Below are 22,934 nucleotides of genomic sequence, written 5' to 3' on the forward strand. Positions count from 1 at the left end.
GCTTGTCAAGGAAGTCAGGGAGAACTCAGAGAAAATGGTGCGAGTCAGGGAAGTCAGGGAGAACTCAGAGCAAATGGTGCGGTCAGGGAAGTTCAGGGAAAGCTCAGAGAAAATGGTGCGGGTCAGAGAAGTTCAGGGAAAACTCAGAGAAAATGGTGCTTGTCAGGGAAGTTCAGGGAAAAAGATTGGAAATCAAGGAAAGTCAGTGAAATGTTATAAATGAATGTATAAGAAGTATCGTATCTTCAGAGCAATTGATTATCAGACGTTTGTGGGTAGATATTACTGACAACATTATGAGACATTGCTCAGACTTTTATTTTGAGGTAAGTGGAATGTACGTATCAGCAATTGATTATAATTTGTCTCTATAGAATAAATGTTCTAATATATAAATATCCACCGTTATTTATTCCATATTTATATGTCAACGTCAAGCGACACCTATCATGAAAGTGAGGGAATTTCCTGTCAAAGTTCAGAGAAAGTCAGGGAGAAGTCAGGAAACAGATTTCTTCAGATCAGTAGGAACCCTGTAGTATGGCCTGGATATATGTGAGACAGTCACTTCTACATTTTTATGTAATAGAAAAAGTTATTCTCCTTTATTCCGCTTTATCCTTTTAGGAACATATCCAAATCGATGAAATCATGTTTCCTATTTTTAATTAAGAGTTTATATAACGAAATTCACAACTCAAACTTAGGCTAATCCATATATTAAGAATTTCCTGAATAAGTATTAGGAAACCCTAATATTATTGAAATTGCTAATCTTTTCCATGCGGATTTTTCGCAAACTGAAATATGTATTCAGATGTTTTTCTTTAAGAGTTTCTATACCCATTTTTACATCTTCAAATTAAGTGAAACTTCACTTTTCCAATGAAGAAAGAAAAATGTTGATATTATACAAATTAACCCTTCATTTTCCCCCTAGGAGCGGAATTTTCATAACCGTAAAATATTGTTTCCTTATTTTTGAACTATAATTCACTATTTTGAATTCAAAATCTTTAAGAATTTTAACTTTTACCGTGTATTTTTCCACGATAGGATAGCGTCTTCATTATTCGATATAAAAAGTACTAATAAAGCTTTTTACGTAGGTATTTTCGTTTCCTCAAGCGTTCAGGCATTGTTAGGCCTTTAATTGGCAAGCATTGATAGCGCTACCATTAAAATGTTTAGTTTGCTTTTATGGTTGAATCATGTCTTTCTGATCATAATTTCGTAATTTTTAAAGTATTCTTGTACTTTGGTATACAAAATACAGGGTGTTTATTTCAAAGCAACATTGCCATAAAATAGGTTTTATGTGGAGCTACTAAACAGCATTAATATTTTCCTCCAGAGCAAGAAACCACAAATAATAATAATAATAATAATAATAATAATAATAATAATAATAATAATAAAGAATTTTCGCTGAACGTACGAGATAAAGCTTCTACAATACTAAATTTGACTGTTCCCTGTTGACAAAGATTAGAAGTATCTAAAGAAGCGGTCCGCAAACCATATATATAAACGTCGTATGAAAGCAATAATGCCAATTAAATGATCACTGAAGTTAATTCGTGCGGATAACGCAATAGAATGCGATGTTGCTTGAGAGCAACCTGCCAAATAAAGGGTTAAACATTAAGCATTGTTTCAAGAATTTCCACGTCGAGACAAAGAGTGTGATGACGTCATAATTTTTAAAAAAACGAATATTTGGTTAGGTCTTTTTTTATTATTATTATTTTTGGAGGGCAACTTTTGCACCTAGAAAACTGAAATTTCACTCACATATTTAGTGGAACCCTTAGTACTTTTCAGATTTGTTAGGCGGTCCAGAGGGGCAAAAATGTAAAACGAAGGCCTTTTTAAACAAAAAAATCCATTTTTTAGCAATTTCCCTGCCTGTGATACATAATCGAGACATGCGAATGGTACCGTTTCAAAGGCTGTTCTATTCTGAAGACAATGAAGTACGAAACATGATCCTAGGATAAATAGGGATGTCTCAGGAAATCTTTATATTACATTCGGGTCTTTTGGGGTCATTTGGGGCATTGTGGGGGTTATCTTAGCTCATTAATCAATATTTTTCCCGCCCTTACCATTCAAGATAGAAGTTTTAAATTTTGTACAGACATTTCGTACTTTTCCGTTGATATTTTTCCTTGATACTTTTCCGATACAGACATTTCGTACTTGCCTTAGTACTTTTCATTTGATTTTGAGATCTGCGTTAACACAGGGGATCCAGAGGGGGTTCAATCTTGGACAGAAAGGATTTTTTTTTTACCATAAACCCCTATTTTGACCTCAAAATTTCCCCCCTCAGGGATATGATAGGGAAATATGAATGATACAGTTTTTAAAAAAGGCTGTTCTATTCTGAAGAGAACGAGGTAAAAACCATGATTGATACTGTAGCCGTTTGACTGAAAGTCTATAATTTACCTTTAAAATGCCAAAATTTAAAAGAGTTAACTTAGTTACGAAAATCCCCACATTTGGTACTTTCTGGTTGAACGAAGAGAAATTTGAACATTTTAGAGATGTTCCCCTTTTTCCCTCAGAGCTGAAGTTTCGAAAATGCTGAAACAGGTATTTTGTTATTTTTAACATAGTCTATGTATCAAGTTTTATCCCTCTAACTTTAAAATCTCCTGAGATACGCTATTGTTCGAAACAAATTGACCCTTCCTTTATCTCCCTTAGTACATATTTCCAAAACCTTTCCTTTTCTCTTGCTTTCACGAGATAATGAATTTTTACATAATGAAAATGAAATGAACGTCCCTTTAGGCTAAGGGATGAGCAAGTGAATGATGATGGAAGAATTAGTGGAATGAGAAAGTAGGAGGAAACGTGAGTACCCTGAGAAAACCCACAGTCATGACGTCCACCACAATCTTACTTATCCGGGGATCGAAGCACGATCCCCACGCACAAGAGCTTTACCACTGAGCCACCGTGCCCACTTTTGCATAATAACGTTCATATCGCAGCATCGTCTGAGCTATGGTGAGTCACTTACTTGTACTGTTTTAAGTGTAGGATAGAAATACAGTTGAGTCCCGATTATCCGAGCTAATGTGGACCGGATATAACTCGGATAAGCAAAAACTCGATTAACACGGATATATTCATAAAAAAAATATACAGTATTTATTATGATTGTTTATTGATTATTTCTCTTCATTATTACTGTAGTTATTATATTTTTTAATATACAGCAGAGTACCTATATAAGAAATTAGTACTTTTCACCAGTATCTTTACTAATCAGTTGCCACCTTTTTGATAGTTTGACCACGATCTAATCGTTTAATAGCTGCAAGCTTATCTTCTAATCATAAAACAACACGTTTATTTTTCTAACCATTCCTTACAAATAGTCACTAGAAGAGAACTAGAAGTAACACCCACCGCCGCTCAATGCTCTGTTGTTAGACAGTGGTGCCCCCCCCTTATGTCTATGACGCCCCCCCCAATTGTCTATCCGTAGGTGTTTTTCCATGAAAAAATATTCTTTTCGATTAATTTTACCCCCCTCATCAAACATATTTATATAGATTTTAACCCCCCCAAATATTTCAATGACGCAGTTTACGTCATAGCCCCCCCTTGTGGGCACCCCTGTGTTAGACAAAATACGTATTTTGTGATACTCAAGACCTGCAACAATTAAAGCTCGGTAGGGATGGTACCGAGACCGAGACTAGTCTCGGTCTCGTCTCGGTCTCGTCTCGAATTATCGAGACGAGACCGAGACGGACTTTTATATACCGAGACGAGACCGAGACCGAGACGGACTTTTAAATACCGAGACGAGACCGAGACCGAGACAGGCCTCTATAAATCGAGACGAGACCGAGACGAGACTTAGGTCAGTCTCGAAAGTCTCGGTCTCGTCTCGAATATTGATATTGATAGATACTAAAATTGCCTTCACTCAAAATTTCTTTCGTTGCTATGTTAGATAATATGAGAACGGATGACTGATGTACAGTGGCGTATTTAGGGGGTGGTTATCGGGCTCAAACCCCTCCCGAAATAAATTTGTGATCATTTTTTGCATTGCACGTACAACGCAAATGTTTCTTCCTCGTTCCTCAAGTCTCTCCCGAAACAAAATCTACTGCTGATGCAAATAGAATTCACTCTCTCTCTCTCTCTCTCTCTCTCTCTCTCTCTCATATATATATATATATATATATATATATATATATATATATATATATATATATATATATATATATATGGTCGCGGCCCCCCAGGGCTGCCCTGCATAGGTTCCCGGGGCCCAACTTTAATTTTAAATGGAAGCAAGGGGTGAGTGGTACCTCATTCGATAGATCTTTAAAAACCAAAAAGCGTTGTGGCAAAAGATCTTTCATATCGGGCATTGTATTCAAAATGGCCGCCAAGATATGTTGCCTCTATCAGATACAGTAAAACGTGCAGTACCACTAATATGAAAACGGTTGAACATAAATGAACCGAACAAAAACTCAAATAGAAAATGTCATGTGGCACATCTATTGATATTGTCGCGGAGGCTTCCAGGGCTATCCTTCATGGGGTCCCAGGGCGCAACTTCAAAATTGTAAATGGAAACATGGGGTGAGTGATATCTCGTTCGATATATCTTTAGAAACTAAAGAGTGCTGTTGCAAAAGATTGTTCAATATTTTCAAAATGACCACCAAGACATGGTACCTGCATCAGATAAAACGTCCAGTATCACTAATATGAAAACACCAGAACAAATATCCGAATAGGAAATCACAGAGGTATTTATCATTCTATCTCTCGGGAATGTTGCAACAGTCGAAAAGATGATTAGAAGAAATCTAACTTTTAGAAATTTATCCTAACCTCACTCCGTAAGTGAGTGAAGCGGGAAGGATCGGTGAAATTGCAGATGAGAGCCTTAGTTTTTGCAAATTGTATCTACGAAACAAAGTTATTTGAAATGTGTTTTTATAAGAGATAAATGTCTCTGTAATGGGATAAAGTAGGTAAAATTCTTGTTAAATGGTATCTTCCATTTTGATTGCAGGCAATGGTTTGATGCAAAAATGAATAAACTGAAATGCGAAACAAATTTGTCGAACAATGCAATTTAAGAACAATGTTTACAAACTTTGGTTTTGTTCAACAGTCGTCTGCATGATATTGGTTCGCTTCTTTTCCTTCTATGTCTTCTTGCATGTGATAGAATATGAGTTTCACTAAAATGTCCACAGTTACATTCCGAATAACTTTCAACGGTAATTTCAGTTGTGATCATTTGTAACGAAATGGTACATACTGATGCAGATATGTCCCAAAAATCGTTGCACGCATTGTGTTAAATTATCAGGGGTGGGCAAAATGTTGTTAAACTTGAATTTTATCTTAATTTTATTCACCTTATTTCACTTTATTTTTATTCATTATAGTACCAGTCATTTGTACACATAAGTGTTTCAGACAAACCATATCTATTGCAAATAAAAGTGAGGTTCTCATTTGAGATTTTACCATTCATTCCCGCTTCACCTACTTACGGACAGAGATCGGAAAGATAATTTTCTATCATTTCCTCCTTTTCATCATGTCAATTACACTTTAATAATCTCTTTCTCCGTTGCATTATACTCCAGCCGTGAAATGATAAATACCCTCTGTGCTTTTCCTATACGAGTTTTATTCTGTTCATTTATCTCCAACTATTTTCATATTAGGAGTCTAGTGGTACTGGACGTTATATCTGATACAGGTACCATGTCTTGGCGGTCATTTTGAATACGGTGACCGATATGAAAAATCTTTTGCCACAACGCTTTTTACTTTTTAAAAATCTATGGAACGAAGTATTACTCGTCCCATGTTTCCATTTAAAATTTTAAAGTTTGGCCCCGGGACCCCATGAAGGGCGGCCCGGGGAAGCGCCGCGACAACACCATTCGGTGTGCCCCATGGCATTTATGTTCAACCGTTTACGAGATATCTCCGTGGAAAGATTAAAATGGGCCATCCTGTATATATATATTAGAAATGCTGAAATTTTGTACCAAGTTGGGAAATTCTTCTAAATACTCTGCAATATTAGATAAACATACAATGTTGCTAAAGCAAAATAAAGTTGTATTTTCTCAAATTGCGCTACGTAAAGTATTACATATTTCTAATTTAGTTATTTAACAAAACCACAATAGCTCATACATTATTTAGTGTAACAAAGGACAACACAGTATCACTAACATCAACATTTTGGAGATCTCTAATAACTCAAATGGTATGGCAGGTGCAATGCGCATCAACTGTATTTTAGCGTTAAATACTATGATCATGGAATAATACATTCCGAATGAATGAAGAAACAAAATTTCAAGAAACGGAAAATTTAAATGTTTCTAAAGACTTCACTTCCGAAAACGCACTGACATATCACGTCTCATCATGTAGATGCTTCCAAAAGACTTAAATGCTTATAACGCCATTTACAACAATTATTTCAAATCGTTTCAGAGATACCAAACATATTGGTAGTGATTGTTATACTGCTTAAAATGACGTACAGTAGAGCGTCGATTATCCGAACGTCGGTCAGCCGAACGACCGCTTAACCGAACTGTGTACTCGCTCGCACCTGTTATGGGGCGTTTACACTTAGTCGATTTGCGTTCGATTCAGTTGAATTGACGTCACTTTCAACTTAATCGACCGTGTAAACGGGACTTCAACTTAATCGCTTGTTGATCGAAGGCGACTAATCGACTGGCAACTGAATTAAAAGACGTTCTATTTTTTGTGGTTGAAATAATTCAACACATCCATCAATCTGATTCAGCCTAGTTGCTTCGATTTAGTGGCAAATGCAGCGAGTCCATTTAGTCGTGCGACTAAATCGACTAAGTGTAAACGCCCCATTATGGGGAGTTTACACTTAGTCGATTTGCGTTCGATTCAGTTGAATTGACGTCACTTTCAACTTAATCGACCGTGTAAACAGGACTTCAACTTAATCGCTTGTTGATCGAAAGCGACTAATCGACTAGCAACTGAATTGAAAGACGTTCTATTTTCTGTGGTCGATTCTATTTTCTTCTGCTATAACACCGCAAATTGTACCAATTACTTTTTGCTTGGACATCTTTAAAATTGCCAGTCGATTTCGAATCGACCAGAGGAGAGCGAGTCGACAAGCAGCATTCAATTTCGGTTGAAACAATTGAACACATCCATCGATCTCATTCGGCCTAGTTGCTTCGATTTAGTCGCAAATGCAGCGAGTCGATTTAGCCGTGCGACTAAATCGACCAAGTGTAAACGCCCCATTACTCTCCCACCCTACCGTCCATCATTCCCCTCACTCCCAAACCAAGTTTCCCACAGTAGTCGCTGCACTGAGCCACCGCTGGCGGAACATTGCTTCTAATGGGGCCTTCATAAGGCGCTGCTGACCGGCCAAGGCGCCAGCAAAATGCGTATGTAATATGTACATATTTTTGTTTAATAAACTGTACCACATACTATATATTCCTACTAAAGTTGCCTTTGTACGTTACGTTGTAATACTTAAAGAGATGCCTGTTTTTATGGATAAATTTACTGTACAGTACTTCTTTTTGGCAAATAAACATGTACAGTTCGATTATCCGAACAAACCAGTTTTCCGAACACCCATGTCCCTCAATTACTTCGAATAATCGACGCTCTATTGTATTTGTATTAAATTTTTATAATGATTATTGCTTTCCTTAGCTTCTATAACATTACAACAATAGTTTTTGGTGGTTTTAATTACAAGAAGTTGCAGTTACATTATTTTAAGCAGTGTTGCCCACTTGAATAAATTGCTAAATATTATTCGAAATATGTGCAAATAACGTAGATAAACTGCAAAATATTTTAGAATTACTCGTAATTTGTTTTATGATGCAAGAATACTTTCAAGAGACGACGTTTTTCATAGTCTTTGGGCTACTTATAATGTTAATGTTTAAGTCTTCGTTCCAGCAATACATGTAAATGCAAATTGTAACTGAAATTAAATGTAACTGATACATTTTCAGTAACACTAGTTGTTCCCCCTAAGCCTTAGGCCTGGTGTACATTTTATATTAAGACCGTGCTTAATTAAATATTCTAATTACACCCTAATTATATTTCACTTGTTTTAGTTTGACCACCGACCTCAAACTCGATCCATACCATATAGCTATATGCAATTATCCAAAGACTTACAGTTAGTAATACACAGTGTTCATTCTTGTTTTGTTTTGTTTTAGTTTAACGTCCCAAAGTTATGCTAGGGCGGCTAAAGGAGACGTGGAGCGAATGATTATAGTGGAATCCGAACCACTTCGGTTGTTCAACTTTACCCCTACCGCAAATCGAACTTGGGACCACGCGAACCGAAATCAAGCGTGCTAGCCGCTAGACCAAATGGGGGTCCTCACATTGTGTTGATTTAAATCATTCAGTCAGTGTTGCCAGATCCGAAGATTAAAAAGTAGCGTGTCTGTACTCCGAAAGTAGCGAATTCGAACTATTTGTAGCCCAAATATATAGAAATGAATACTGATAGTGCTAATGAAATAATTTAATATGAGCTGGAAGATGTGCTGGACGTATTGCAAGAATAAATTATGATCGTCGGACGAAAACAATTCTAGACTGGATACCACGAGACAAAAAGTCTAGGCAACCTCCGCATACAAGAAGGTGTGACGAAATCAAGCACCACTGAGGAGTAACCTGAAAAAGAATTGCCCAAGTTAGATAGTTGTTGGAGAAGACTTGGAAAGACCTTCATCCAGCAATGGATTAATAATGGTTTATTATGATGATGGTGATGATTTTATTATATCTGGACCTCGGAGGTAACCTAAACCAAGTCATAATTTCGTAATTTTAGAGAAGCGAAAAACCGGTTTCTCAACTGAGACCTATAGTACTGTTTTTGAAACTTACTAAGTAGTTACAAAGTAGTAAGATGCTTTCAAACTTATATTATTACACCATTAGAAAGAACATAGTCTATTAAAAAAGTATTGTTAACTCAATTTCAACCAAAAAGTGACAGCATAGTCTACCTCGAAAGTTCAGAGATATATATATATATATATATATATATATATATATATATATATATATATATATATATATATATATATATATATATATATATATATATAACTTTTACTAGGTAAGGTAGGGTAAAAATGGATCCAAAATTTAATGAAAGTCGTAGAGCGAAAAAAATATATTTGACTATTCAATCCATCATGTTGCAGCAAAACTACGAAAATTAATATAAAAGAAAACTAGAAAGTTAAGAATCACTTGTTCTGGCGAGTGAGAAAAAGTAGATACAGATAACTCTAATTACCTATATACTTATATAATATGTATGTTCAAGTTTCGCAAGTAATTTTTCAATCAATATAAAATTTCAACGTAATGAATGCACGATTAGTTTTCTCGAATAAAGATTACATGCACCGTTGAGAGCTCAGGAATAAGCTTAATCTATGTTACGGCACTGGATATGTGCTTACGTAATGCATTACGACCTTATGAACTTGTATAAGAAACAGAATGCACTTAAAATGAGACGCGAACTATGTGAAACATCGGACTTTGAACCTAACTTGTTTTGTGATCCAACTCGAGACCTCACATAGCAAAGATGAGTGTAGTAGCTCCCACCACAAAGTTCAGGACGTTCGTGTTATAAAGTGTCAATTAAACACGGAGATGTGAAACGGTAATAAAACATTTCATCAATTTGAAACAAAATACGTATTTTGTAGTAATAATTTACCCTACTTGTTAAGATAATGAACGTTATATTCTGTTTTTAAAATGACAGTCAAAGCAGAATGTGTTAAATAATAAATGAGAAATTGTAATTTTTCAATTTTGGTACGATATTCGTGCTGCTATGTGTTGTGTTATCCGTTAGGAAGTATTGAACAATTCTGATTCAAAGGAAGGAAATAAACTACTGTATAGTACTGGAGTTAATTTAATAGAGTTTAATTGTATAGGCAGTTCTGAGGCTATATAAGACAAAGTCTATTGCTGAAAGTGAAATATGGGTTACTATTAGGTTTTTAGGGTGATATACCCACTGATCATTGAACCTGGAATACACACATGGAAAGCATTAGCGCTAGCAAATTAGCTATGAAGAGGTACACCATACCATAATTCTAAGTCAAAATGAAAGGAAAAATGAGCGGAAACGAAAGACTATACGAGAATAATACTTTCACTATTTTAATGTCACATTATTTATTTCGAGACTTTCGAGACTTTCGAGACGAGACCGAGACTTGGTACTCGAGACCGAGACCGAGATCGAGACAAGCATCTGTCGATCGAGACGAGACCGAGACCGAGACGGTGATTTTTTACTCGAGACGAGACCGAGACCGAGACCGTTATTTATCAACCGAGACGAGACCGAGACTGTACAAAGTCTCGTCTCGTCTCGTCTCGGTACCATCCCTAAAGCTCGGTGGCTTAAATGTGGCAACGTCGGGCAGGGATCGTTATCTTTACGCTAGCTCCATTTTCGAGTTGTTGCTGAAATAAAAGCCTATAAACTACTTATTGTTGTAACCAGCTAGTTTTTAAAAGATTTATTTTGTTTGGGTTAAGCTCGGATAACACGGAAACTCGGTTAATCGAAACTTGGATAATCGGTACTCTACTGTATAGACTTTACATTTCAAATAATTCAAATGATAATATTTATTTCTTTGAAATCTTTCAATACATTATGTTAATCTTTGATTGTGTAAAAGCCTCTTACTCAAATTCTTTTTTTAAAAAAAAATATTGTATGTTATTCAATACAATAAAACTGAATGTAAGAATTAATGACCATTTTTGATATCTTCCAACAGATTTAACCAGTGGAATAACTATTGGTGACATATCACCTCATTATTTAGGTACGGAATACAATGTTTATCATAAAATTTATTTATTATTTTAGTTTAATACAAAATAGTTAAATAACAGACAAATTCTGACCAAAGCATTTATTAACTAATAAATAATAGCGTTACAGTTTCGGCAAATTAATTTTGCCTTCATCAGACACATTATGAAATACAATTTCTAAGATACAGCTTATATACTTCTTAAAATGAGAGGAGGTATTCCATGAACCAATCACATTCGTCCTTTCCTTTAACAATTTTTAATTAATACAAATGCAACTTTTAATGATCAACTTTCACTTAAGAGCTAAACTTTTAATTGGCACACCTGTGTATGAATAACTTTCACTTTTGAAAAAATAAACTTTTAATTGTCTATCTGTTCTTCAATACATCTGTTTTTACCTCTTCTTCCTTCTCTGTTTTATCCAATATCTTTTTCCATACATCATGTATATTTAGTCCGCTATTCCAATTCATAAGTTTCTCGCTTCCTTCCTTTCTTATCCATTCTGCCTCTTTCCATTTTCTTATAATGCTTCTTTTCTCCTTTTCCAGCCCCTCTACGCCTTCCCAGTCTATTTCATGTCCTGTCTCCCTTAAGAAGTACATAAGCTGTATCTTAGAAATTGTATTTCATAATGTGTTTGATGAAGGCAAAGTTAATTTGCCGAAACTGTAACGCTATTATTTATTAGTTAATATATGCTTTGGTCAGAATTTGTCTGTTATTTTATACAAAAAGTTCCAAAGCTAGAATGAGTGGTATTAAAATAATTAAGTTTCATGTGTTTAGGTTACTTCAAAGTAATAATCAAAATTAAGAATGGCGATCTGGTTTAAACTAAAAACCAAAAACAAGGAACCAATTATATATTTATGCAAAAAAAAGTCTGGTTTTAAACATTGGTAAAATTTAGAATAAAACAAAAATAAACGTACGAGGGGCAGTCAAGAAGTTCCCGCAATTTTCTTGTAGTTTAGGCATTTATAATGCAATCACAATGAATCCTGTACAGCACAGTCTTTGGGTTCCATAATTATGAAGATGGCAAGTGTGAACAGGTCATAACAGACCCAGGCACGTAGCCAAGGGGGGTCCGGGGGGTCCGGACTCCTCCCCCCTTTGAGACCAGAAATGAAAAAAATTAAGGAAAGATTAAACAAAATGAAATGAGAAAAAGAAGGATCAGCGTTAAAAATAAAAGAGAATTAAAAACTACAGGAAGCTTTTGGTTACTCTTTTTTACGAGGAGATTTGTATTACTTGCAATACATGGTGGCGAGGTGAGCAAGATATCCTGGAAGAGTCAGGGAATTTGAAATTTCTAGATAAGTTACAGAATTCTCAGAATGTCTGCTACTAGTCAGGGAGATTTCAAGCTTCCGATTGCATAGTGCCGTTGAATAACAGTGGACATTTTTTTATCATAATTTTTCGTCATCGCATCCTTGCAGTATCAAACATGTTATTTCAAAAACAATTTCCTACTGCTCCTTTAACCTGTCATTTCAAACCGACAGTAGTTGACGGAATAATAAAAACAAAAATTTACGTGGAAAGAAAGTTCTATTAGCATTTGATTCGACAGAGAAAGGAACGCAGATATTGTAAAATATTTTACAAGACATTATTGAAATACGTTTTACATTATTGAAGTACTTTTTATAATAGTGAATATGTACTTTTTATACTAGTTGAGGTCATAATGAAAGGAAAATTGTTATATTTGAATACACAGAGGAAGGGCGTAAATATTGTAAAATCTTTTTCAATGCGTTTTTTTATTATTATTATTTTACTTGAGATTTCTTCATAGTTTGTTATTAAAATATTTACCAAGATATCCTAATTTTATTGTCCTAACAAACTAATATATGTTGATAGTAAAGTAGTTTAGATTGATCAAGCTCCTGGGCCTTCAGAATTTCATGTCACCTCCCACCCCCCAGTTACGAAATCCTGACTAAACGAACCGATATATGTTCCAGTAAAATAGTTTAGAGTGATCGATCCCCTGGTGTGATGCCCACAGTATTCATGTCACGGACCCCCTTCCTTTACGAAATCCTGGCTACGTGCCTGACAGACGGTTTACGAATAGTGTACCTGAACGGAGAAGTATGTGCTGTGCAGTTGGTGCATTGTCGCAGTTGGAGTAAAGCGCCAACATCAAGCTTCTTATATAAATTGGGCAAATCTGCTTTCGATACCTACTTTAACTGCCTTAAAGTCAGTTACGGTGACAGTACTTCAAGGAAAACAGCATCACTACCCATTTCGTCAACGTAGAAAACATCAAACCCAACGCAACGGCTGATCATTGGAAGGTACTAAAAGAGGCTTTTTGTTGGTGTTTCCATGCCTACTTATGTTGCGGTAGTACAGAGTTACGACGAAATACGAGAACTTTTTCGCTGCCCCTCGTATAACAGTTCATTAATAACAGTGTACATAATATCTAGTTCTTGTTCAGTCGTATTTTGTACACGTATATACCATCACTTTGTAGGTAATAAACAAATAAGCATAGCAGCAATAAATAAATATAGAGGTTAATGTATAGAAACGATATGTACTTTTCAGGGATATGCACTACGTCTTGAGACAGTTTGAAATACTAGTAAAAATTCACCTGTCAAGAAAAGTATTATTTATTGGGTAGTAATTTTTCTTTAGCATCTTGAGTGTCTGAATTTGAATTTATACTTGAACTGCATTAATTGGACTTTCAAGATCTTACCCACGTTTTCTAATTTTCAAATGTCAGTAAAATTTATTTGAAAACAAATATGAAATATTATGCATAAATTATTCTGCATCCAAAGTACGTGAGTGTAAAGTTAGTTTCTTTGGCGTGTACAGTATGAATCGTACAGAGATTTTACAAAGTAATTCTATCTTGACTGAGTTTGAGATATACTGTATATATGAGACGATTTAAAGCTTGATTGATTGATTGATGTGATACCCGAACTAGTAAGATTCTACCGAGAATAGAAACCGGAATTATGCACAAATTTGTTTAGAAATGCTGAAGGCATGTTAACCCCTTACAAGAGATGGAGTGGAAATATGGAAAGAAGGTATAGGGATGGTCTAAGTGATTTAATTAAACTAGATAAACTTTATTGGTCGTAAATTATATAGCATGGAAGTTCCATAGCAGGCATTACGGCCTTTAGCCATTATCATTAGAATGGGTGATAAGATGGAGATGAGGGTGAAGTGCACTCAACGCTGCAAGACAATAGAGGGAAAGGGTTAGTGGGACAAATGTATGCTATCTTCTGATCCTCGGACTTCTCAGGATCACTATGAAAGACACGATGAGCCCTGTTAGAAGAGATGGATTACTGTGCGTACGATGGAAAGATGTAATGCGAATCTGCATGAAAGGCAAAAGCTGATGCGATGTCTTCATCTGTATGATTTGGTTGAATTTTGCACCAAAGGAGCTTATACTAATATATTTTTTCCACACTCTTCTGTTTTCTGAAATTTTAATGTTACCAGTGTCATCAACCTTGAAAAAATGGATTTCTAATTGAGAATAAAATATATTTTGCAAATTATATATATATTGGCTTAAATGTTGCGTCTTTCTTTTTAGATCCACTCATTGCTTATGATTCGTTGTACGACTACCATCCCTATACACCAAAACGTGATATAGGTAAGTAAAAATATTCTTGAAGCTTAATTATTAATATATATGTTAATTTTCTCAAATCCAACAATAATCATTATCTTCTGTAGATTTTTTGCAGAGTTGTTCATTTCGTGGTTGTCGTTCATTGCAGGAAATTTGATGCATCCATTTCAATGAAAGTTGCAACCTTCAGGATTCTCACGATGTCAATTGATTTGCATGTGTAATTTTTTTAAAGATAAATTAATAAAACTACCAGCCGAACACAGTAATTGGACTAAAATGCCGTCATTAAAGGTAAAATTTGGATAAGAACTGTTTGTTAAAATGGAAATGTGTGTATGTGTCCTGTAGAAGAATATGTAACCAAATATTCATGTATTTCTGATGTCTTTATACGTTATTACGAAATGTTTTATCTTTAAAGTAACTCATATTTTATTACTTTTCTAAGGAAGAGAGAAGAACTAGTTTACCAGAGGTGCCCTAGGTCGGTTTGGGTACAAAACCTCGCGGCCAGAACCTCGCGGACCAAAACCTCGCCTCCCAAAACCTTCCGGCCCAAAATCTCGCCGGGACGAAACCTCGTCTGGCCAAAACCTCGCCGTCCAAAACGTCGCGGGACAAAATCTCGCCGGGCCAAACCCCTGCCTGGCCAAAACCTCGCCACCCAAAACCTCGCGGGGCCAAAACCTCGCCTTGCCAAAACCACGTCTTCCAAAACCTTGCGCCCCAAAATATCGCCATACCCAAAATCTCGCCTGACCGAAATGTAAATGTTCCAACAGATGATAAGGATGATGGTATAAAAGACACTGTTTCAGAAGAAGAATCACAGGTATTTGACCAAGTCCCGCGATACCATATGAAAATTCTATTTCTGTATTAGAGGATTTCAATGTGAAGGTATGAATGTACGACCCTGACTCAGTGAGGGTACTGTCGAGTTAGTACAAGTTTCACCTATATGACAGTAAGGTCGAGTAAGTGTTGTGTCGAAATGGCCTTTGAAATTAACTTCTAGTAATGGAAGTGATGTAACATGTCATGTAACATGGTATCAGCCTGAGGTTAAGTGATGTTACGTCGATGTAGGAACCTTTGGGAAGGACTGTTTCAAAAATGAAATGAAATATTTAAGTTTTACGTCCCACGCTTATGCCAGTTAGGCTAAAGGAGACGGTGATGATGAGAGATGAATGAAATGGTGGAATGAAGAAAGTGGGAGGAAACGGAATAACCCCGAGAAAACCCACGAGAACGATGTTTGTCCACCACAAAGTCCACCGGGGCAAGCTGGGATCGAACTAGGGACCCCAAGCACCGGAGGTGAACGCTCTACCACTGAGCCACCGCGCCCCCAAGGACTGTTTCATGGTACATTTCAAACAAAGTATTGAACTACGGACAGTGCAAAAAGTCTGAATATTCTCTTGTTTATTAGGAATATATAACATAGTTTCTGAATGTAAAAGAAAGCGGATTATATTTTCCTTACTAAAGATGAAAAAAAAAACTTGCGAAATCTGTAATGCAGTTGGTAATATTATCTTTCAGGCAATATACAAGAATCACAAAATAATATTGAATTTATTTAATTCTTTATAATGTTGTTTATAGTCAGGAGGAAAATGACTAGTATGTGAGCTCCAGTTAATGTGAGATTTTGTAAACATGTCAGTACAAAACCCAGTCTTTCCTATCATATCCAATTAAGCGGCAGAACAAATATCTGGTGACTCTTACATCTTGGTGACGTGTGTCTATCTGGGTGATATGTGTATATTATGCAAGATGTGCAACAACCAGGGGCGTCATTTCAGACTTCGCTTGAGGGGGGGGCAAGGGCACCACCAATATAAGACTTTCACGTTTTATACTAGTATATTAGTAGACACTTTATTAAAGTATATGTATTCCTCAAACTCTTGGGGGGGGGGAATTTCCCCCTCCTGCCCCTCCTAAATGACGCTTCTGACAACAACATTTGACCTAATATTAACATTACTCAGGTACTAAAATAGATTAAGATATGACATCACCTTGCCCAATGTAATTGCTATCCACTCGAGGCGGGGTTTTATAATGCGGATGAACGTAAACATATGTGATTTGTTGCGGTTAGCTGTGCTACTTTATCGTAAGGGATAAGCAAAATATTCAGTTCAAATTTATAATAGTAAATCTTATGAATTCCCAGAGTACTGCTGAATTTTTCGTTATGCAATAATTGTGTCGTTTTACCTCCAAAGGGTTAACCTTGCTAAGAATGTTCCACAAAAGTTACAACGAATGTAGACTACTGCATCAGTACTGCAATCTACTTCGTGACCATTTGCGCCTTGCTTTAGGTGCAAAATGCCACATCTGCAATCGAAACCCATTATTCTCCACGATAACGCAAAATGTCATACAGCACAATTGATGAAGTACTTACTGTAACTTGAGGTTAGGAATTCTTGAAATACCTACCTTATTTTCTTTGCATTAGTTTCTGTGACTACTACTAGTCTCCCAATCTCCTGAAAGAACATGCTTAAGAGACATCTAACCATCGTTTCGACCATTTGAGTTCTCTCTGCGTTACTAATACAAAAGGGAGCTAACAGAAAGATTGTAAATTATTTTATGTGCATATCATCTTTCAATTCACTTTGTCAGATATGTCTCTACAAAAAAAAAAAAAAAAAAAAATCTCAAAACAGTAGCGTTTCATGAAACATCACACATCGAATATAGAATCGTAATATAATATATTTCAAGTTGTTCATAAGTAACACAAAATGAATGTGATTTTGATGCCATATAATACCAATTTCAGCAATATAGATCAATCGATCATTTTACAAAAATTAGAAAGAGTAGATTCTTTAGGCATCTGCCTTCTATGTGCTTTGGAGCCTAAGCAGGACATAAAAGAATAGTAGCTCGCTCAAGCAATTAATAATTAAATATTACACAATTACTGAAGACAGTAATGAAACTGAACTTCATAAAATTACAAGAACGAAAGCAAAAGGGGTTAACACGACTGTCTGAACACCATCTAAGAGAAGAATGAACGAAATTACCATACACACCTAGTAACAGGTAAAAGGACAGTGTCTCTGTTTGTAGGGTCTTGTACAATTTTAACATTACATAACGGGTGCGCAAAACATGTGTTCACACACAGAGTAGTGCTGTCAGAAATTGAATAACACTCTTTGCTTTCCAGATGCGGAAAATCTGCCATTCTTTCTTGCCCTTTCAAAATATTCATTTAATGCAAATAAACGAACTGAAAAACATTTTGGAAAAGCCAGTTGTTTGATAAATATAGACTTACATCACCATGAATGTGTATTAATCTGTTTTCAATCCCCCAATGTGTTTCACATTGTTTTCGTGATATATCAGTTCTGGTCAATAATTCGGAGTTTGGGTTGTGTTAACCCCTTGCATCCCATGGTACTTACAAATATGACCTATTCCGTATGGTGTGTTGGTATCGTGATATGGTGGCACCCTTTGATGCGATTACTTTACCTTCTTCGTGTACTATGTGCTCGAACAGTCATTATACAGAGTGGCCCAAAAGTACGTATACAGTCCTACAAAATATGACATTTTAGTTTATTAAGATAATTAGTTTTTTTTTGCTTCTGTTTGTTCCAAGCTTAAGGTATGAGTGAAAAGAGATTAAAAATAATAATAAAGAAACTGTAAGTCACTGCTTGTATGGATAACAACAATAAATTATATAAAATGCTGTAAGCTGGTCAGTACGGAACTTTATGCTTACTTTTGGGCCACCCTGTACTTAAGTTTCGTACGCCAATTTTGATACTATTTACCGTAAACGGCAACACCTTGTAGGAGAAGGACAGAATAATATGGCTAATATCAATGTCATTATTGATCTCGGAATAGATTTTATCCCAGTTGTGAATAAAGAAGATACGCGTTTTTTCGTTCCAATGTTGAAATAAAACGTATTAGTAATAACAGTGTTATATTTATGATATTAGATAACTTTTAGCCAGTGCAAATCAGCAGCAAAAGGAAAATACAATTCTTATAGTTCTTTTGTTAATTTCGAAACATGTGAAAAATTATAACTGAATTTTTTCTATGTAGAAAATGTAATTCTCTGTGTATTATAGAAAATCATGTCCTAATTAAGAAGTTCACTCGAGTGTTGAACCAACATTATAATTCCATTCAAATCTATTTTCATGATCATTGCAAAACACTTGTTAAACTAATTTTTGAAATGCGATAAATTTTTGCTGATTTACTTCCAGATCTTCATGGTTCTCCATACCCATCTTCAATGGTTAATAATTATATTACTATGCCTCGTGGAAGGAAAAAATAGCTTCGCAGGGTAAGTTATAGCATATATGCGTTTAAACGTAATAAGAATCATAATTTTTATTTGGCAGATTACTTGCAGCAAATGAGAAATTTCTATGCACCATGGTCTCCAGTTGACCTTCTCGTCTTCACTTAACGATTTTTCTGTTTTGATACCGTACAGTAACTATACCCTCTTTCTTCCTCTCTATCACTTTCCTGCCACCGTATCCTCTAGCACGTCCCTCATGTACAGTTCTTCTCAGGCAATATCCCAACCAGTTAATCTTCCTCTTTCTACAGGGTTCCTACTGGTCAGGTAATCAGGAAAGTCAGGGAAAACTCAATGGAAGATGGTGCAAGTCAGGGAAACTAAGGGAAAAAGACAGAAAATCAGAGAAATTCAGGGAAATTTTATAAAATGTATTTTTTCTAACATTAATTGTTCACCATTTTCAGCTTAGCCAACCATTAATGATCACAGTATGGAACTTGCTCAGATTTTTATGGGTGCTAAATGGAATGTACGTATGAACAATTCGTTATTATATGTCTCTATAGAATAAATGTTTTCATATATGAATATTCACCGTTTATTTATTTCTTATTTATATGTCAACGTCCATCCTACAACTGTCATTAAAGTCAGGGAATTTCCTTGGAAAGGTCAGGAAAAGTCAGGGAAATAGATTGCTCCACATCAGTAGAAACCCTGTTCTAACTACATCTAAAACTGTTCTTTTGTCTCCCACCATTTCTAACATATTCTCATTCGTCTTCTGCTCGATCCAGCTAAATCTTTCCATTCTTCTTCAGACTCACAATTTTAGAGCTTCCAGGATCTTTTCATTGCTTTTGGGTAACGTTCAAGTTTCAATTTCATGCAGAATTACTCCACACAAATCACTTTATGAGTCTTTGTTCAATCTCTTTACTCAAGAACTTATAAAATAGAGTTTCCTTCCTTCTAAATGCTCCTTTCGCGATTTCTATCTTTCTTTTATTTCACTTTCGTACTTCATATCATCACTAATAGTACTACTACGAGATATCGAAAACTAATCACCTATTTTATTTCCTTTGACACCGACCGCTTCGTTTCATTCACCATGGCTTTTGTCTTTTTATTATTTGTTTTCATTCTATATTTTTAAAGCCTTTCCTCAAGTCCTTTTTGCATCTTATAGATTTTATTCTCAGGTTCCGCAAAAATTACCACGGTATCTAATAAAAGTGGTTTGTATTTACTTGCAATGACTCAACCGTATTATTTAATCTCGAAACCTTAATTTAACTAATTTCAGGATGTTATATAATGATGATTTTTTCACAGCAACATATATCATATGACAATCCGATATTCTATTGCTTCTTTTATATATTTACGAGGGGTATCTGTTAAAATTAAGGTCCGATTTTCAATAGAAACAAAAACTAGCAAAGACAGTGCCATACATTTTTGGTCGTTTCTTCTGTACACATTAAGTTATTTCTCAATGCAGTTACTATGTTTGTTTAAAGATTTATCAAAGCGTTCCACAAGTTTTTGTATGCCTGCGTTGTAGAAATCACCCGCCTTGACGGAAGCCAATCTTCAACCGTTGTTTTCACTTCTTCATCAGTGTCAAACCACTGATCGGAGGGAAACTGTTTCAGGTAGGGGATCAGATGATAATCTCTCGGCGAAAGGTTCGAGCTCTACAGTGAGTGGTCTAGTAGTTCCCATACAAAAAATCTCATTAACTGTGTAGAATTTGAGCAGCAGATTGCGAGCTCTACAGTGAGTGGTCTAGTAGCTCCCATACAAACGATCTCATTAACTGTTTAGAATTTGAGCAGCAGATTGCGAGCTCTATAGTGAGTGGTCTAGTAGCTCCCATACAAAAGATCTCATTAACTGTTTAGAATTTGAGCAGCAGATTGCGAGCTCTACAGTGAGTGGTCTAGTAGCTCCCATACAAAAGATCTCATTAACTGTTTAGAATTTGAGCAGCATATTGACGGCGTGCGTTGTCATACAGCAACATAGCATCAGATGATAGTATGTCACGGGGCTTATTCTGTATAGGATGTCGAAGCTTTTTCAAGGTAGCACAGTACCAGCTGAGATAATGGTGTTTATTTGTGGTATCGACTAACAGGATACCATGGCGATCCCAAAATACGTTAGCCACAATCTTGAGTGTAGACGTTTTCTGTTTGTCCTTTTAGCTTCACTAGTCAGAGCAGAACAACTCTGTTAAAATTTTAAGAAAATACAAGAAACTCTGCCAAGTAGAATTGGCCAGAATTTGAAAGGAGTCAATCATCTCTCATGGAGCAGCAGTGGGAGTTCTTGAGGAAAGTCTTGAGAAGGGGTAAAAATTTAAATTGTAGCTTTGGAAGGAAGGTAAGTCTGGCTGCACACTGAGGGAGCAAACAGCTCAAGGAAGTATCGCAAATCATTTTTTTCTAAGAGCAATTTCGCTCTTTATTCCCTCAGTCAGCACAGACATTACATTTTATCACTTAGTATATGTTTTCTAAAAGACGTGGAGAACTGGCCTTGGGTTTCATTCTAAACGAAGGAAAAATTCCAGTCTACAGCTCTCCATAAGAGAAAGCGAGCAATTGAAGGGTTGGATGCAAGAACCAGGAATGTCCACTTTTAGAATTTTTTTTTTTTTTTCCAGAGTTGCCTGCTTCTTGCTCTAACTTCAAATGAACACTGCATGTAAGTACCTCCTTTTACGTTACAACACTGAATATAATCATCAGATCCACATGATTCTTGCACACAATGTATAGTGATTTTTTCTTGATAGAACATGATCTCAAATTCGCTAAAAAAATGGACCTATCTGGTTCTTGCATCCAGCCCTTTAATTAGGTCTGAGAATCGACTTACTCTTACAATAAGGTGTCAGCCTGTACTAGATGCCAATACGACCTCCTCGGAAGGTGGATGAGCAGAAAAGTTAGGCTAACTAGTTGTCTTTAGGAGGGTAAACTATCCTAAAAGGTGTACGAACCACAAGGTGGTCTACGGCATGTATGTGGATTTTCCCAAGAATGACGAAGGAGGAAAATAAACACAGTGAAGGATCTTCCTGAGGTAAAATATTTCATAGGTAAAATAATTAGCCGTTCGTATTTCCGGATGTGAATTAACACCATCTGGAACCAAAGAAAAACCATAGGAAAATGAAACAGCAAAAAGCTTAAACCAAAGTGCAGTGCTACAGTCATGTCTTGATGTTTGAAAACTAAGTACAAAGTCAGTGGGTTTACAACGGATCAACGTCAAAATGCTTGGGTATCAAAAATATATTTATTACTGCTAGTATTACCTATTAAAGTTAAGTAATATTAACCCCTCATACTTATTTCTCTTTATAGAATAATCGACCTGAACTCGAAAGCAAAGAAGAGGAAGAAAAAAAGCTCCGTGATATTAAAATAAATGTTTGTAATATTCAAAACATTTGTATTGGCATACTGTTGTAAAATACTTGTTGTACAGTTGATCCTTTTCTGAATGTCAAATTTTATACGTAATTATGTTTGATGTTCCTAGTATGAGATATCAGATTTTCAAATTACCTAGTTCAGTATCACGTAAAAGTTTAAAGTCAGTAGTTCGTACAGTGAGTTTAATATATTTTACAACTGGAATGATGGAATACTTAAATAAAAGTGAAACACCTTCATTTTCCTTTAGTTTTCAATTGTCGTCCATCCTGGGTTGAAGTATTTAGTGGTACTGACTTTCAGGCCTCTCCAGACCTCAATACGAAATGCTGTTATTAATACAAAAAACACAATTTAGACATTTGCAAGAAAATTTTTAATCATTTGCCCCCTATACTATTCATGCCCCCCCCCCCCTCCAAACCTCTGTGGCTGGTTGCGGGCCTGCTGACTTTTAGATTTCGAATGGCATTGTAGAAACACTGTGTTAGGTATTTTGATTGTTCACAGGTTACACCTTTAACAATTTTGGAAATAGCATGAAAGG

General features: G+C 35.7%; 1 protein-coding gene across 1 annotated transcript in view; it reads left to right on the top strand.

The window, feature by feature from the left end:
* The window catches only part of LOC145683695 (uncharacterized), a 125,973-nt gene extending 103,347 nt beyond the window's left edge, over positions 1–22,626 (top strand). The window contains exons 19-22 of the mRNA XM_081755066.1: positions 10,908–10,955; positions 14,561–14,623; positions 18,886–18,968; positions 22,316–22,626. Of these exons, the coding sequence (XP_081611192.1) occupies positions 10,908–10,955; positions 14,561–14,623; positions 18,886–18,959 (185 nt within the window). The 3' untranslated portion in view covers positions 18,960–18,968; positions 22,316–22,626. The remainder of the gene's footprint in view (positions 1–10,907; positions 10,956–14,560; positions 14,624–18,885; positions 18,969–22,315) is intronic.
* Positions 22,627–22,934: the final 308 nt, after the last annotated feature.

Source organism: Thermobia domestica, chromosome 4 (assembly GCF_964235325.1).
Source record: "Thermobia domestica chromosome 4, izTheDome1.hap1.1, whole genome shotgun sequence".
Classification (NCBI taxonomy): domain Eukaryota; kingdom Metazoa; phylum Arthropoda; class Insecta; order Zygentoma; family Lepismatidae; genus Thermobia; species Thermobia domestica.